We start from the raw sequence: 17,768 nt of genomic DNA on the forward strand, positions 1-17,768 counted from the left end.
GCTCACACATACACCGTCTTCCTTTTCTATGCATTCTGCGAGGATTCTGGAATATGATCTAAACTCAGCTTCAATCTCATTAAAACAATTATTATTAAGACCAAAACATTAATGAAGAGCCATCCCCCGATAGCAAATTTGTACTTTAAGAAAAAGAAAAAAAATCTATTTTCTGCCTTAAGTTAAGACTCTAACTCAACATAACCTCAAACATGCAGGTGGTTGGTAAGGCAAGGACTTTGATACCTGGCCACTGTGCAGGCGCGGAGTTGGGAGTTACATGTTCTTCAATGCTTTCTGTGCGAAGTCGCTTCCTCTCGCTGAGCAGCAGGCCCTGGTACACCATCCCTGTAAACTGGTTGGCCTCTGTCTGGCTGCTGCAAAGCCAACAACAGAAAGGTAGAGAGTGAGCCACGACCATACACAACATCTACAATATGTTCAATATTTTGGGAACCGTGGTCATTGGCTTTCTTTCCTAGAATGAAATAAGAAGATACATTTAAATATTTAATTTGTCTACTGACTGAGCTCGAGTCGGTGTGTGGTTAGCCAAGCTTAGTGAAACAAATGCACGTCAAAAAAAGCACTTATTGCTCTGTAAAGGCATTTTTGTTTTCAGGAAGGCGGTTGTGCCGAGGCACTGCAGTACACGGGCAGTTACCTGTAGCTGTGGCTGTCACACAGTGCTTGATAGAGACAAGCAGACAGAGATGCTGCTAGTGTGTGCAGAGCATTCACCTGAGAGTGGAAGACAGACACATTTAACTTATTATACATCAAAATGAACGACTGCAGATGACTGAAATAGGCTGCGGACTCCATACTAAATGGATATAAAGTCGACAGTTCTGACCCGATCATCCATGATGTCAGGATGCGGCGTGAGCTCCATGAGGGTGATGGTGTGGAGGATGTCGTGAATGTGGTTGCTGAGGTGGAGAACTGGATTGGCTATGACCGTCTTGGTGGGAGCGATGCATGCTGACAGCAGAGGCAGCGTCGTAGGCAGAGGCAGAGGAGACTGCAGCTGCTTAACCGTGGTCTCCTACGGGGCGACAAAAGGAAGACGTGCATTTGCTTTTGCTGCAGAGATTGTTTTGCATTAATCCAGTGGAACGTACGTGTGTGTTCGTGAGTGTGCATGTGTACCTGCTGGCTCTCTTGCAGAAGGAACAGAAGCTCCATGCGAACAGAGGTGACTCCTCCCCCCTTGGCGCCATGAAGACTGCAGTAGGACAGAAACACCCTCAGCAGGGCCTGGTTCTTCCTCAGCCACGCCTTGCGCCTCTCAGAGTGCTGTTGCTTGGCCTGAAGACGACGCCGCTCCAGCTGGTGACGCTCGTAGGCCCCGGCCTCTGTGCGCTCCAGGGCGTTGTCGGATATGTCCACTGATGCCGTGCGCTCTCTCCAGCGCTCCACCTCAGAACCTTCTTCCTTCCCCTCCACCTTTGTGTGAACAAAATGTACGTTTAATAACAATGGTCAACCGGGAAGAACGAAAACCTTTGCTGCTAGTAAAGTGAATATAAGGTTGCATTGAATACATCAAATGTGATCAAAGCGTACCTTGTAGTTGCAGATCGTATGCATGGCTGCTATCTCCTTCTCCAGCCAACTGTAGAGCTGAAAGCGGAGCTTCCCTCCGTCCACCTCGAAGCCCGTGGCCAGCGTACGCAGCTCTGTCATCAGGATCTTCAGACAGGCACGGAACTTCAGCTGCTCCGCTATCACGTCCACTTCTGACTCACTCTGGAATACACGAGAGCGAGTTACAGGAAAAGGGACGACCTTACGGGAGCATTCCTGTGAAGCCCAGAGTTTTTTGGGGCTGTCCACTTTCTACAGGCTTTCATGAATCAGTTCTGGATGCAGACTTCACCGAAATATATCTATTTAACAAAGTGGGGCTTAATTTCAAATGACTTATGTGAATTCCACGAAAAATACTGTAAGATGGATAACAGATGTCCGTATCGGTCATATCTTTTGATCTCTTACAGCAAGTCTCATCTCCTAACACATTTTAACCCCTTTTGGCTGACTGTCATACCAGTTCAGCTACTTTTGTCTGATATGTTAAATCAAAATGGGTTTCATTTCAATGCAAATCTTCTGGTTGTGAATCATATACTACCCCTATTATTACATAGCTCAGTTAAGTCAGCATAGAAACTGTTCTAGGCCAATAATTGTCTTTACATAAAATCAAAAGGAAATGTATAACTCAAAACTAAACAATAACAGATATAACACAATTAGGTATTATTTAAAATAGACTACTCCTACTAAAAACATTCCAGATGTATTATTCCTACCTGTGAGTCCTCTCTCTGCAGTTTGGGGTCACCACCCTCAGAGCCTCCGTCTTCTTTGGTCTCAGCCTCTGGTTTCTTCATAGTCAGGCCATCATCATCATCATCCTCCTCATCCTCGTCTTCCTTGTCCTGTTCCCAGTCCAGCTTCAGCTCGTCGTCCTCCAGCTTGACCAGAGGCTGGCTCCAGTCCAACCCACCCCCACTATCGTTTCCTCCCCAGGCATGCACGGGGTCTGCGGGGGCGCCCCATTCCACGCCTCCCGGGGTGCCATTTTCCAGGCTTTGGGTCGAGTTTACGTTGGCTTTGCTAAGAGGTGATGAACCAGATTTCTTGGTAACTTTGGGAATCTTGGAGAGCACTTCCAGAGCCAGAACTGGGCAGCCCACCTGCAGAAGATTTAAAACACTTATTATACAACATTTGCATATTTGAATTTACATTTCACAGTCGGTAAAACAACTATAAAAAGGAGAGGTAGACATCTTTAGCAGAAGATTGGAGTGAGTGGCCATATTATTGACGAGCCCACCTTGAAGTGTGCATTGGCAGTGGTGAAGAACAGTTTGCGCTCTATGAGGTTGATCTCGTCTGCGCCGCTCTTCTCGGCCTTGAGGCCCACGGTTGCCGCTGTGCCCTCTGGATTTGCGTGGAAGTGGCGACGGATGATCAAAGGGTGTGTCCTCAGGTAGTTATAGAAACTAAACACCACAGGGTTGCAAGCTTTCACGGCTACATCTAATACAGAGAGATGATGACGAAAAGGAGAAAGGAAAAAGCCTGTAAGAATAGGTTTTGGGGGGGGAGGGATCACGCTGTGTAATACTGACAAGACTGCAACCAACCGACCAGGGTTTTCATCATCCTCTTTGGGGATTCGTTCCAACAGAGTGTCCAGAGCTCGCGTGTAATCCTTCATGATCCAGTAGGATATGCTGCGGAGAAACGGGTCGGGGTGAAGTCTGGAACAGTGGTAACCACTTCCGTCCCTGTTACAGCCCAAAACCTTCTCATGGAGGAGGCCTTGGCAGGTGGATGAATTCTCAAAGTCAGCCTCATACAGCCGCGCTACTATCATGGCCAACTGGAGATCCTCCATCTTGTCCAGCAACACCTACACATATGGCAAGGCACAGGAAAGGTGGGAGTCAGTCAAAACTGAAGTTTAGTAAGAAAATGTAAGTAAGCAAACATAAAGCGCAGAAAATTAAGGAATTTTTAGGTTGTAATTTGCCCCGCAATTAATATACGGCGCTAAACAATACAAAGCTCACGCTTCTATTTCTTTTTTTGTCTATCTGTATATTTTGACTATGCGGTATGAAAACCCTGGCCAAGGAAAAGCATGCAGGCTTTTTCATGCATCTTATCAGTGAAATATAGACTTCTCTCACGTGATTAACAGGCTGCAAAATATACAACTCTCTAAAAAAACATATATCTGCTATACTAGTGATACAAACACACTCTATATTGTATTTCCATAAAACTATATAGGCCTACCAAGTTTCCACTGTAAGGGAAAATGAGTGTTGGAGCAGACTCAACAGTAAAAAGCTGTGTCTGTGTATCGTGTGTGTTGTATAGTTTTAGAGTGTGTGTGTGTGTGTGTGTGTGTGTGTGTTGTTCACACCTCAATGGCGTCTTTGAGTGATCCAGCCAGTAGAAAGAAGGCGGCCGACTGTTCAAAGCGCTGCTTCCCCAGCAGGGAGAACGCATTCTTCAGAGCTGCCTTTCGCCAGCGGTCTTCACTGAAGTTGTTCTTGAAGAACTGAGTCATCTTTTCATCATGCTGAGACCTGAGAGAAGACAAACACACAGCTCAGAATCCCATTAGGGTTTTTTAAGAAACTTAACTAAAATTAAAACAGTAGGTCAATTTTAAATACCGTATTTTCCGCACTATAAAGGCGCACTTAAAAGCCTTTAATTTTCTCAAAAAACGCCTTATAATCCGGAGCGCCTTTTTTATGAATTAATTCTGGTTGTGCTTACTGACCTCGAAGCGATTTTGTGTGGTACACGGCGTTCACATCAAACGGCTTTATAACTCGCGTCAGCTTATTCGCCAGTCAAGTTGTGTTCATTTGTGTCTTTCGCAACCAGTTGCGAAAAGGGGGCGTGGCTTATCTCCGTGGCTTGTCTCGGTAAAAACTGTTATAATTTCCTCCATCCACCACGGTCGAAATAACCGCTAGTTCTGCTTTATACTTTTACATTACATTACATTACATTGCATGTCATTTAGCTGACGCTTTTATCCAAAGCGACTTACAATAAGTGCATTAAACCATGAGTCCAAACTCAGAACAACAAGAATCAAGCAAGTACAATTTCTTCAATAACGTTAAACTACAGAGTACTATCCGTAAGTGCCATTTAAGTGCTACTACAGCATTTAAGTGCTACCTATTCAAGGTAAAGTCAAAAAAGATACTTGTTGTGGACATCCCATAAACGTCGGAACATCTAACGCCCTGGTGTTTGGGTTCATAACATCACCCGTAGGCTCACACAGCTCGGGGAGTTTCACCGACTCCGCCTCGATAACTTCCGCTTCCAGCGCTACCAGAGCAGCGGCAGCCCAACGGGCGGAGCATCTCAACGCTGATTGGCTGGCGAGTTGCGAAAGTTTCGCAACTCGCGTTGGAAATTGAAATATTTCAACAGACGTGCGAAAGATTCGCAACGCGCTTGGTGTGAACGCCCCTTTACGGCTACCGTAGTCAGGAGCGTCGCGGAGTAATACATACTGTGCTTCGCCATGATATTACAGTGTGTGTATAAGGACCCCCACAATGGCACCTGTCAAGAGACACGCTTACGACGCGGACTTCAAACTCAAGGCTATCAGTCACGCAGTAGAACATGGGAATAGAGCAGCTGCGAGAGAATTTAACATTAATGAATCAATGGTACGGAAGTGGAGGAAGCAAGAAGATGACCTGCGCCAAGTAAAGAAGACCACACAGAGTTACGCTAACGTTTGATTTAACGCTAGCGGTATCAGACTGTTTTTTTTTACTGTTACAACTGAACAAGGTTGGGAGTTATTGTGAACACGTTTAATAAAGTTTGACTGACTGACTGTTTTGTTTCGCTTAATGCGCCTTATAGTCGGGTGCGCTTTATATATGAAAAAAGATCGAAAATAGACCATTCATTGACAGCGCGCCTTAAAATCCAGTGCGCCCTATAGTGCGGAAAATACGGGGTTGTCCCACCTGAAGAGCCCCCACAGGACGGCTTTCTTCTTCATGGCCAAGTAGAACAGCGCAGCATCTAAAGGGTCGTTGTTTCTCTGGAACGCAGCTTTACCGATCTGATTACACACAAACGTCACAGTTATTAAAAACATAATCCAAAGACAACACAGAAATCAAAATATCACACTCACTGCAGATAGTCACACATTGCAGTACAAATATTCCCCTTATTTGGCTAGTGACAAAGACCTATCTATATAAACTATTAGCTGTGTTTACAATAACTATATACGCTTATCATTATAACTGTATACTTCCCATAGAAAATAAAATCCAGTTGGTTAGTACAGAGAACAACACGTGTCTCTTGACACAATAACTTTGATGACTGAACTACAGGGAGTGTATAAATAACAGGAACACCTGTCCTGAATGATACTTTTTTTTTTTAAATGCCATTGTTTTGTTAAGACATGTTGGTTCAACTGTGGTATTTCCAGAAGGTCGACCAACATCCCCCCCAATGCAGAACATTCTGTAAGGGGTCTAAAATATCATAGTGAGCTATGTTATCCGATGGAGCCCATAATTCCTTTTCTATTTAATTGAGTGCATCACTGTACTAATGTTAGAAACTGTCAATTCCATCTGAATTTGTCCTAGTACCTTCTCCACTATTTTCCGCAGAGTGTTGATGTTACGAATCCACCAACCCACTCCGACAGCCCTGAGCTCAGACCACTGCGGGTTGCCTCTCTGCATGGCTGGGATCATGTTGAGCAGCTCCTCTTCGGCCTCGGAGTGGAAGGCCCATGCAAAGTGGCATGTAGATAGGCCTGCCACAGAGAGAGATAGATACATCCAAAGTTATCTAATTACCAACAAATCTGACAACATAGTGGTATTATTGTCGTACAAAACAATGTTCTCTGTATGTTTCACAGCAGCGGTATAATTACCCTGGTGGAGCAGCTGCATGCGGTAGAGGGGGGGCAGAGAGGTGAGCAGGCAGGTGTGAAGACGCATGGCCAGCAGGTACCTCAGCCCACACTCATCGAGAGCCTCACCACCTGAACAAACACAGCAGCAGGGAGCGGTCAGCTTTGCCAGTGTAATTCCACGACCCCTCTAATAAAATGGCAGCCGCAGAGCAAAACCCTTTAAAACTCCAGTATCACACGAGTTCATGCGAGCCTGTCAAGAGACTGTATCTCCTGTCCCTGAACCTTCATTCCCTCTCTGTGCTTACTTAGCCTTGGAACAACCTGCTGATGTCTTCCCCTCAAAAGACTAAATAATAAAAAAAAGGATGGACAATTGGTGCGGCGCAGTTAAAGAGGAAAAGTATAAGCACTGTTGTTTATGTTAATAAAGATTTGATTGCTGGAGATCAACTATATCCATGAACACACAATCAAGATAAATTATGCTTAGCGTTTATGTCTATAACCTTTAGTCAACTTTGATACAATCTCCTAACTCGGGTAACGGTTAATGGACTGGTAGACATTAAGGCCAACACGCCAATTTGCAATAAAAGTCTATTAAGCAGGTATGAGTACATCCTGTATCTTTTATATAACGTACAAAATAAGACAATACTTTATTCATCCGCAAAGGAAATATTCCCCCTGACAGATCAGAGCGTTGGGACAGCTACAGAATCAAGACCCGGAGGTGGTCCGTCTCTTGAAGTCAGGGACTAAATAAAGGACACTTCAATGGGGAGGATTATTGAACATCAAAGAACTCCTAAACTTAAGAGCTTGGATGGCCACCGGTGAGTGTCACATGGATGGGAGGATGAAAGCAAAACACTTGAAAATGACAAAATAGCAAAAAAATGAAATAATTAAAAAGAAAACTCAGATACTCAGAACTATTTTGCTAGTTGAAAAGGCATATGATACAGAGACAACTGTGAGGATAATGTGGATGGCTAAACCTATTTGAGTGCTGTGTATAATATAAGGTAGGAGTGTTTTCTTGTGGTTTGACATAATGTATATTAATCTGGTCATGACTCCCGTTCAAGGAATACAGACACAACAGTCCCTAACCCCAGAAAACCTTGGTGGTGCAGTAGGTTATATTTACTCTATGTTATAAAATATACCGTTTCACAAATGTGATTGTAACCTACAAGCACAAACATGTATGCTGACCTGTGTACTTCTGATCAGCGGAGCTGGTGACCTCAGCGCTGGTGGTTGCAACAGTATCGGCCAAGGCCACCAAGAACATCTGCTCCAGTCTGGTCAGTCCTGGTAGGCTGGAGTGCATGAGGTGACTGGACAACACCTGGAAGACAGAGAGCAAAGAGAAACTCAGTACTGATGGATTAAAAGGTTTTCAAACATGATGTCGTACTGATGGATGTAAAACATTATTCATTTATGGATGTTACTATAAATAGCCTACATTAATAGTGCAATAGAACAACAATACCTGAGCATGCTCTGGACCAAAGTAGGTCGGTCCATATTGAGAGAGGTTGATAACTCGAGACTTCTTCTCTGGCTTGTCGGCGGCAAAGTTCAGAAAATCATCTGTGGTAACGGCTTGGACCTGTCAACACAGGAGGAGAGGAGCCAAATGCATTAGTGGACAAAACCTCCAACAACAACAACAACATCAGAGCTCTCTTAACTCGTCGTACCTGGAAGAGGTCAGAATATTGGTCCTCTCCTGACTTCCGGGATCCATCACCGTCGGCCCCCTTGGCTCCCTTAGTGGCCTCTTCCGCTCCCTTGTACGACGTGTCTAGGTCAGCCAACATGAGGGAATAGAGGGGCAAGGGAGGGATGGAGTTGATCTCTGTGTAGTCCCTGCCTCCGTCGCGGCCGGCCACAATGGTGTCTTTTGCCGTGCTGCCAGTCACGCTGATAGTACGGGACAGATGTCTCCTGGCTCCGCCCTCACCTGCCTCCACATCCCTCACCACAGCGACTTCCCCGGCAATACACTTCACTAGGTGAGCGAGTATGGCCTGAAAGACAGAAGAGCAGTAGGTTAAAAAGCCCATGCAACAATGAGGATTAGATGTGCCAGAACACAACATATCCCTGTTTATCTAGAGTAAACAGTGTCTCTTGGCATCCGTACTTCGAGTTCGTCGAATCCAAAAAGGTTGGATGTACTTTAGCCTACTACAGATGTTGATGTTGTTGTTAAATAAACAAATTAGAGCCTTAAATAATGTTTGAGCATATTTTGGAATGCCGAAACCAGCTCACCTTGGCACGACGAACCTTGCCCAGGTCCATGAGTTCCAACAGCTGGGTGGGATGGTACTGGGGTAAAGTCGGTGACAGAGAGTGAGCTGCTTCAAACAGTCCCCCTTCCTGAAGTCCAGCCGGGGCACGAAGGGCCTCATCCACTGCAGTACTTCCTTCAAACACACTCTTGGACCTGGCTCTGCCTTCAAAAGCCGAGGAGGAACCTGCGGTTTGACCTCCAGCAATGTCTGCGGATGATAGGTTGCCCTCCTCTCCCTCCCCGGGCTTCTTGTCCTGATGCCACTGGGCATACACGTGCATTTCACAGTCCATGCCCACCACCAGGATGCCATCCCTCACCCAGGACAGGGAGACTGGCAGACACGGCGTGCCGTCCACAGAGGACAGGATGTCCACGGACCGAAGCAGGATCCAGCGTGAGCGGATGCCCTGTTTGATACTGCCCCCTAGAGGAAGGGTGATGACAGCTACCCCGTCCTTGCTGCTAATTGGCTCATTGACCACGCCAGAGATACGGCCGTACATGAGAATGTTGGATCCCACTCCCACTGTGAGGATGTGAGATCCGTCCTCCTTGGACAGCCAGTCCAAGTGAACGTAGTGCTTAATGTTGGGGGAGCTGTGGTCTCTGGTCATATATAGGTCAGACCTGGCATGGAGAAAATTATTAATTTACGACATCCACACTGGTAAACATAAAGTGGCAGATTATGATTCAAACACACAAGCAGTGCCCTCCTGACCTGCTGTACACGAAGAGGTTGGAGTCCACACTGACTCTCGGATCCAGGGTTGACGAGGGTCTGGTGAAGTCGTCCAGGTGGAGAGTTTGCTCTAAAACCCACTCTGAGCCACCAGTAGACTCACACTCATAGATGGACACGTGCATGGAGAAGTCCTCTCCAGAACCCTGCAACTGAGGACAAGAAAAGATTTCTTAGAATACGCCAAATCTGCAGACACTGTAGTCCAATCAACTAGACGTCTATCCTGTATCACATCCTGAAGTACATTGAAAACCCAGGATCATAACCCAGACTGCTGTTCATAAACCTCAACTCAGTGTCAGTTTTATGAGCCCCACACACTTTAACTACAGAGTAGCGACAGGATATGGAATTAGATCCTCAGATAGTTTGGTTTTATCGCTTCCTTTTCACTAATGGCTTAGGACAGTTTGGACAAACTGCAGTCTATAATGCACGTTACCTTATCTACATCCTCCATTACGTTAAATGAGAATTCACATACTAATATATGGAATTATTATCTATATTTGGAGGATCCAGGCTATGCCGCCAAATTGTGTTTCTTTTATGCATTTACATGTCATGCAATTGTCAAACTCAAGGTGATTGCCACAGTTAAATTGAATAGCTTTTTGGTACAATACACCGAAAAACAAAACAAAGCCAAATTCTAATTTCCTACCTGTCCTTGTCGCGGCTTTTTAAAGGCAATGGCCAGCCTGCCGATGTAGGAGCAGGACACCGCGACGGGCCGTCCAGACACACACACGGCACTGTTGTTGTCTTTCTCCTCATTCATCAGGGCCCAGGGCTCCCAGCGGTAGGAGCGGTTGTCACGGTCATCCTCGCTGTACCCGTCATCACCCTCCACAGCACAGCGCCAGAACCGCACACGAGAGTCAGAGCAGGTAGTGACAATCAGGTACGGAGCCAGGCACACGGGGTAGATAGAAGAGGAACTCAGATGACCTGGCAGAAAGAGGAGGAAGTACAAAAACTATTTCAAGAGACAATTTCTTGCGTTAACCTGATTATTTGGTTTCTACAGAAAATATAGTAAATAGATTTTCCAGGCACTCTTTTAGAATCAGCTCAACCTGAATTTATTTCCAACGTGCTCTAAAATGAATGTGGGACTATGTCATCCAGTTAACACTGAGAAAGGGGTTTTACACATTCCTATTAATTTGGCAACAACAACATGATGTGAGTCATATGTGTGCGCTCATCCCTACCTGCAGAGGGGGTGGCCCTGGTAACCTCCACCCCGTGGGGCAGGTCGAGTCGCTTGCTGTACACCAGCTTGGAGCTGAGGATGAGTTTGCTGGCTGATTGCAAGTTGGCTGTCGAGGCTGACCGAGGCAGGGGTCTGATAGGTGAGGTCTCTGGAGAGGAGTCAGCATTCACAGCTTGATTGGGAACCATCAGCTGGCTCTGGAAGCTGAAATCTGAGCTCTGCTCGTCTGGAGACAAAGATGCAGGAATGTTAAAGTGGCCAGTAAAGGAAGTTTTAAAGTAAAAAAAAAAAAAGGTAGGCTCCACATTTAACATTCACGCTTAAAAATATCCAGTAAACTGCTCAGCTGTGTGTACCCTACACTTACCAACACACGCCTGCACAGATTTAAGGTGCAGGTGCCACATCTGCAGGACAGAGTTCCTGTTGAGATCCTTTTCAATCACCACCAGGAAGAACTTCTCAGAGAACGGGGCAGGTTGGTAATCTGGGTATAGTAAAATGACATTATTGTCTTCCAATGACAAAGCATCAGGAAGCAGATCGACACAAAATGTGACCAAATGTGGCAATACCTTCGCCGCATGGAAAGGCCGGTGTGTACGCTTCTGGTTCCGTCTGAGGCTTGTAGCCGAGAATGAAGTCCTCTTGGAAGACATGCAGCAGCTGGGTGTTGGCACCACACTGGATGCACATGGAAAAAGCATCAAGCAACAGGTTTGTCTATTGATTCATACGTTTTAGGATTCCAGGAGCTGAATTTCTGTACACCACTGATCTGAGGTGGGTGTGAAAAACAGAGCAGCTGCTAACCTGATTTGTAATGACGTCCAACTCTATGATACAGCCAGGTCTGGCAGTGGACTGCTGGCTGACAATGTTGAACACTTCGCCCACCAGTTTCTAAATGGAAATACACACATGGAAATTGGTAATCCATCCATTTAGTGTACTGCATTTGAAACCACTAATGTTGTGGAAAAATATTGCATAGAAGGATTTAAGGTACATGTGGTTATTATGAAGAGAGAGATAGAAAAATGTGGTTTATGATAAACATAGATCTGTGTTCCTGATGTAGTCAGACTTGTTGTTTTGCTTGTGTTTTGGGAAGTCGGCATCAAAAGGAAATGAAAAACTCATAGATTTAGAAAAGCTGGCGTAAAAGAACAATCTATAATCTGTGAATGATGTGGTTATAGCGACCGCCAAGCCTGCTTTGGACTCGATTCTCGGTCCTTTGTGACAAAAACTGAGACATGAAACATAAAATTCACTGAACAGAGACTCTAAACAGAGACGATCACATCCCAATATGCAATAACATTATTGTTTTTGTGTCCACTCACAGACGTGTCAGGGTCTGACAGCTCATCCAGCAGTTTTCTGGCATCCACCACAGCTTGATAGAGACGCAGGTTTTTACCGTCTGATGCCACGAAGCAGGCGCTCGCGCTGTTACAGTAAGTTCCTTAGGGACGCAGCACAAAGTCAGTTAGAAAGTCCCACAGTGAGACTGGAAAGGGCATATTGTTGCTTTTAAGGCACAGTCATGAATGTATGTTTCTATATTGCCAGGCAATGAGAATGGACAAAATAAATAGTTCACTTTTTAGTGCAAATCTGACATGCAAACTGACTAATGCATGGCATTCGCGGTATGCACTTTAATAACCTGAATGATATTATATAAAGTGCACACATTTGGGGCAATTTTGTTCTGACAAATAGTGAACCAAATACTAAAAGTTCAGATGATTCAGCAACAGTGAAACTTCCACTTCTTACTTTCCAGTTCTTAGTAATGATTTACTCATAACAAGAAACAGTAGGGTTCAAATTGACATCAATGTAAAAATAAAATGCATGGTGTTGTTACCAAGTACAGAGCTGGGTACTAGTGTAGGTAGCCAGGCAACATTGCTGAAGGCTGAGGTGTGCAGAGAGTTGATACGGGCCAGCTCAGAGACCCCTCCAGTGCAGGACAGGGGTCCAATGTGGTCCACTCGCCACAGGATAAGTTCACTGTAGATGGCGTTGGGGTCATGGAAGGTCCTTGTAGCTGCATTACGAAGCTGCTTCCTGCCACTAATAAAGACATGCGTCGTTAGAACTTTTCACGCAGAGGACAACAAGACCACCATCTATGAAAGGATGCACATTCTTTCTTCTACCTGGGAGGTCCCTTTGGTAGAGAAAAGGTCTGCAGCTGCTCTCCTTCCATGCTGCTCGGGGCCGAAGGAGGGGTGAGCAGAGCGTTATGGTGAGAGGAGGTCAGCAGCAGTGGGAGCACTGTGTGGCAGGCTTGGTCGTTCAGATGGAAGCGGTGGCCGCAGTACCGGCACTTGTGTGACACGGTCATTACGTTGGAGAAGGCAGAGCGCTCAGCAAAGGTCACCGCCCACTGCAGACAGAGAGGGAACCCCAAAAATGACTGAATACACACAAACATACGAGTACAGTGACCTGCATTTCACATGAAACGACTGTGTCGGTGGGAAATTTAAGAACGGTTTTAAGAAAAAAATGGCGCATACCAAGATCTACATTTTGTCCTGTAACAAACTTTTACCTGGTTGAGAGAGCCATCAACATGCTTGGAGACCATCATGACCGCAGGACTGATGCCAGGGCGAGGGTTTAGAGAGGCGGCCAGTGAAGGTGAACCAAGGCCGACCGAGGCTGAAGCGGATTGGGAGACACGTTGAACCATCCTCCCCTGCTCCCCGGCTCTGGCGGTCTCCCCCTCAGTCAAAGTGCAGGCGTACATCAGGATGTTTTTACTCAGTGAGTTGGCATCACCGGTGGGAAATGCCACAGGAATGCGGGAGGAGAAGGACACCTAATCGGAGAGATAGAGGGAAGGATTTAAGCTCTAGGACCACGGGCACATATTCGTTACAGTCCTTCAGCAGTTCATAACAACGTGAACTCGGCTCTCCCGTTCATCAGAATCAACATTAACAATACAAAATATTGCTTCCAAGTTAACATACATACACTCCCACTTTTCACAATATGGATTTAATATGTGCACATAGCATTATAAAGCTCTTATGCCAACACATGTTCTCTTATTATGAACATAAAGACCGGTGTCAGCATACTGTATCACGCAAAGTAATCACAATAAGCAGGGGCCTGTTAAGTGCCATGCGAATTTATTTGCAGCCGCTAAGATGGAGCCGACCAGCTTCCAATCCTTTAATTACTGCTCTCTAATTTGTTTTGACCTCCTCAGACAACTTGTGTTGCAGCGCCGCTCTGCTTCGGGACGGCCGAGCTCTACAGTGTGATAATCTCGCTGCATGAGTTCACACATAGATTGGCAGAACACAAGATTCGCTAAACTCCAACGCTAATTAGTCTGTTATCTCTCCTTGTTAATTATATACATTATATTTCCTAATATAAAATACATATTACTTGTGACAAAGTTGTATTAGCCCACATGCAGAGGAGAAAAAAAAGGAATATTAGGAGTCTTACATAAGGATGGAGGAGTGCTGAGTCACCTTACGTTAGAGACAAAGTTTAAGTACAGCTTAACTGCTGCCACTATGTGTGTATGAGTGAGTGAATGAGCAAGTGATTTACTATTGAATTAAAGCCGCAGAGTTACTCAAATGCAAAAAATGTTCCGCTCACCTGAACCTGCCTGAAGATTCCCTGGTTGAATTCGTCCAAGTACTTCACATGCCAGACCAGGAACGATCCATCAGTAGGATGGATGGTGAACAACATGTCTGGGCTCCGATTCCACTCTGTGATCAGAGTCTCCATCTTCCTCTCCAGCAGCATGGAGGGCAAAGGCATGCTGGAATTGGATCCTGGGGAGGACGCCTTGGTGCTTCCCTGCTCCCCCGGCTCCCCCTCTTCACCTTGCTCAGAGGACGCTTTGTCAGACATCTCGTCCAGGTCTGGAACCCAAAGAAACAATATGCTTTTACAAAATGGCTTTCAAGCTGATGAGTTTGAAGGAATGCGTAATGGCTCTGGTTGTGGGTCATACCAAAGTCAAACTTCATCGGGGATCCTTCGGGGTCCAGGGGGTCCTCAGTGGTCTGGTCCAGCTGCTGTTCAGATAATTTACGGAGCTGCAGCATAAAGAGCTCCATGGAGGCAGTGAAGCTGAGGTCCTTATTGTTGAGCCAGTGAACGACGAAGCCTCCACCACCGCTGCCATCGTCTGGGTTGAACACGGCAGAGTCAGCCAGCGCTGATGGGATGTCTGACAGAGGGAGAGGGAGGCGGGAGGAGGAAGAAGAGATAAATGGATGCATGTAGCACAAAAGGGAAAAGGCTGAATAAAATATGACCTAAGCTTCGACTAAAGGTTCACAGATGCCTTTAATGCGTTGCACGTATTTTAAGTCACAGAAGACATTTCTGCTGTTGCACAACACACATCATATGCAAAACAAAATGCATTTGCAATAAAGTATAAGCAATAATCAAATTAATTTCCAAATATTCAACATCTAGGACCTCTACATTTAAGTAATGCAGCAACTTAAATATCTTGTGCGTGTTAAATGCACAAGATATAAAGTCACTATTACAGAGCATCATAGAACATGGTCAATAGTGCAATATGTATGGATCTACTGTAAGGCAAAGACACCCTACCTGTGTTGGGGTTAATACTGGCTGAGATATGGAAGTGACACAGGGCGTTGGCGTGATGAGCGATGTGGCGGTGAGTGTGTGCGTCCTGCGTGCCAAGCTGAGAGGGCAGCAGCTCACTGTGTGCCACCAAAGCAGAGGACCGTCGCCGGCCTCGGCGCAGATGCTTCAGGTGATGGATCGACTGACCACGCAAAGCACAGGAAGAAAACACAGAGAGAAGAGGTGCATGCTAGTCAGAAATCGGATGCATTTTATATGTTCTTTTTTAGCAATTCATTCTGATCATATCTGAGTGGGTAAGTAAGTGTACCTCCAAAGCATGCTGGATCTTGTCCTTATTTCCTGCCAGGCCTGGCAGGCTGGAGCTGAAGGAGTGTGTGTTCTCAGAGATCTGTCCCCCGAGCAGGCTGTCTTCCGGTAGCAGGGTCTCCGACCACAACCTACACACACCATCCTCGCAGGACGTCAGCAACACATTGCACACCGAACCCCTAGAAAACAACGAGATGATGCGACTCTTACGCAATCAGGAATGACTTTTGAAGTGAAGGCTCAAGTGAAATATAAGGAGAGACCCCATTGAGGAAATCACTGATTCCCATAGTGGAACAACAACAGTACAGAGAGCTCCCTCTGACTGGCTGCTTCCACCACCAATCACCTCACAGATGAAGAAATGTTTAACAGACAGGTTACAAAAACAATGTAGTTATTATTAGCATTGTACACAATAAATAATGTGACTCCTCTGTCCATTAGCAAATACTCAAAAGAGGCAAAATATTTTTTTTAAGCCAAGAAATTATGTCATGTACTAACAGATGTAAACAATAACCATGTCACTGGCCACCCTGCCCATGTGATCGTGTGTGTGTTTTCTTACTTGGGCATGTATTTGCTCGTCTTCCTCCAGGACATACCGGTGACGGAGCGAGGATGGGCCAGGTAAACAAAGGAGAAGTTAACAGGAGGAGGCCTTTTATCGGAGGGGTCGTGGACCACCACTGCAGAACGCCAGCCCGTGGTGGGATACCACACCTTGAGTAAACAGTCATCCTGCGTATGCACACACACACACATAGGTATGAATAAAAAGAAAAACACATCAGCATGGGCCATACAATCAGAAAAAATCTGTTGTTTTGCAATGTGTTTACGTGAATCATATACCTTCCCAACTGTTGCAATGTACTCCCCGTCAGGAGACCACTTGGCAATGTGAACAGATGCTGCAGTCCTAGATAGAAACACAGACAAACAGTGGTATCAGCTACATTCACTTCTCCACGGGAGACTCACCACAGAAATAACACACACACGCGGTTCTCCTGTCGGCAGTCGATGAGTATCTGTGGTTACTTTGTGCATGAGATCCATTGCTGGTCGTTTCAGAGCTTGCACTTCCCTGTTTTAGTGGCTCTCCTAGGCATGCAAATGTGTCATCAGTTGACAATTACTTGCATGGTATTATACAGTATGTCTGTTTACACAGCTTAAAAAACAGGCCACACACTCAAAAGAGGGGTGATGAAAAAGGGATTCACCTACAGGTGTATGTATATAAATTGCTACAAAAAAAAAAGATGTTTTAAATGCCTGAATAAATATAATATTACTACATTGTCTTCATTTGAGTCTATGCCGAGTTAGAAAGAAGTTACCACTTGTTGAAGTCCGAGTTATATCCATTTCAAGAAAAAAAAAAAAAAAGTCTGGTAAACACAACACTTAAAGTAAAACAAAAGAAACACTATGCGTTTCACACATTGACGGGAAAGGCAGAGATCGACATGAATAAAGCTCAGAGGAGGTCCATCGGGCCTTCTCTGTGGGCGCTATCATTTTTATGGTGGAGAGGTGTCATTGTTTTTGTAAATAAAATATTTAACATTTTAAATAATAATACCGTATTGTTTATGTTATTAAAAATAACTTCTTAGATTTTTTTTTAGATTGATTGTTAGTTACTATCTTACCCATAGATCCAATATTCGGCAAGTGCTAATAACAAACTCATTTGCACAGACATTGGTCCATGGAAGCCTACAAACACCAGAGCTCGCTGGTCGACGTATGATGTGTATGGTTCATGAAAGACGAGAGGGGGAGAAAGACAAGCGTGGACCCTGAAAAGGTCAGGAAGAATCGGGATATAAGTGTCTCATCGACCGCGGCGTGTTGGAGACAGCGTGAACACGAAGACATTGATTCATTGAAAATCGGGGAAATTACTTGCAGCCACTTTCATTGTTGTCAGAATATGATGCTGACCATGTGTTTGTTATCACTTTGGGCCACGAGAGCCGATATGAGAAACCAAGCGCGTCGCGGTCGTGGTCGGCGAGAGCGCGGATATCAGCAACGCTGCACAAATGTCACTGGTCCTCGGGGA

The 17,768-nt window shown here is 45.3% G+C and overlaps 1 protein-coding gene across 4 annotated transcripts in view; it reads right to left on the reverse strand.

Annotated features, from left to right (window-relative positions):
- dmxl2 (Dmx-like 2) overlaps positions 1-17,768 on the reverse strand; it is a 37,740-nt gene that overhangs the window by 11,089 nt on the left and 8,883 nt on the right. For all 4 annotated transcript variants that reach the window (XM_034559368.1, XM_034559360.1, XM_034559352.1 and 1 more), the window contains exons 6-37: positions 16,547-16,613; positions 16,260-16,432; positions 15,687-15,867; positions 15,377-15,557; positions 14,760-14,978; positions 14,396-14,667; positions 13,320-13,589; positions 12,922-13,151; positions 12,627-12,835; positions 12,097-12,218; positions 11,561-11,650; positions 11,323-11,431; positions 11,115-11,234; positions 10,746-10,973; positions 10,193-10,479; positions 9,505-9,677; positions 8,759-9,410; positions 8,182-8,511; positions 7,971-8,090; positions 7,688-7,823; positions 6,482-6,592; positions 6,189-6,358; positions 5,541-5,638; positions 3,950-4,115; positions 3,166-3,430; positions 2,849-3,054; positions 2,319-2,705; positions 1,570-1,752; positions 1,153-1,449; positions 857-1,048; positions 665-741; positions 247-377 (exon numbers count right to left, since the gene is read on the reverse strand). In XM_034559368.1, coding sequence (XP_034415259.1) covers positions 247-377; positions 665-741; positions 857-1,048; positions 1,153-1,449; positions 1,570-1,752; positions 2,319-2,705; positions 2,849-3,054; positions 3,166-3,430; positions 3,950-4,115; positions 5,541-5,638; positions 6,189-6,358; positions 6,482-6,592; positions 7,688-7,823; positions 7,971-8,090; positions 8,182-8,511; positions 8,759-9,410; positions 9,505-9,677; positions 10,193-10,479; positions 10,746-10,973; positions 11,115-11,234; positions 11,323-11,431; positions 11,561-11,650; positions 12,097-12,218; positions 12,627-12,835; positions 12,922-13,151; positions 13,320-13,589; positions 14,396-14,667; positions 14,760-14,978; positions 15,377-15,557; positions 15,687-15,867; positions 16,260-16,432; positions 16,547-16,613 — 6,452 coding nt within the window. The remainder of the gene's footprint in view (positions 1-246; positions 378-664; positions 742-856; positions 1,049-1,152; positions 1,450-1,569; positions 1,753-2,318; positions 2,706-2,848; positions 3,055-3,165; positions 3,431-3,949; positions 4,116-5,540; positions 5,639-6,188; positions 6,359-6,481; positions 6,593-7,687; positions 7,824-7,970; positions 8,091-8,181; positions 8,512-8,758; positions 9,411-9,504; positions 9,678-10,192; positions 10,480-10,745; positions 10,974-11,114; positions 11,235-11,322; positions 11,432-11,560; positions 11,651-12,096; positions 12,219-12,626; positions 12,836-12,921; positions 13,152-13,319; positions 13,590-14,395; positions 14,668-14,759; positions 14,979-15,376; positions 15,558-15,686; positions 15,868-16,259; positions 16,433-16,546; positions 16,614-17,768) is intronic.

Source organism: Cyclopterus lumpus, chromosome 3 (assembly GCF_009769545.1).
Source record: "Cyclopterus lumpus isolate fCycLum1 chromosome 3, fCycLum1.pri, whole genome shotgun sequence".
NCBI lineage: Eukaryota > Metazoa > Chordata > Actinopteri > Perciformes > Cyclopteridae > Cyclopterus > Cyclopterus lumpus.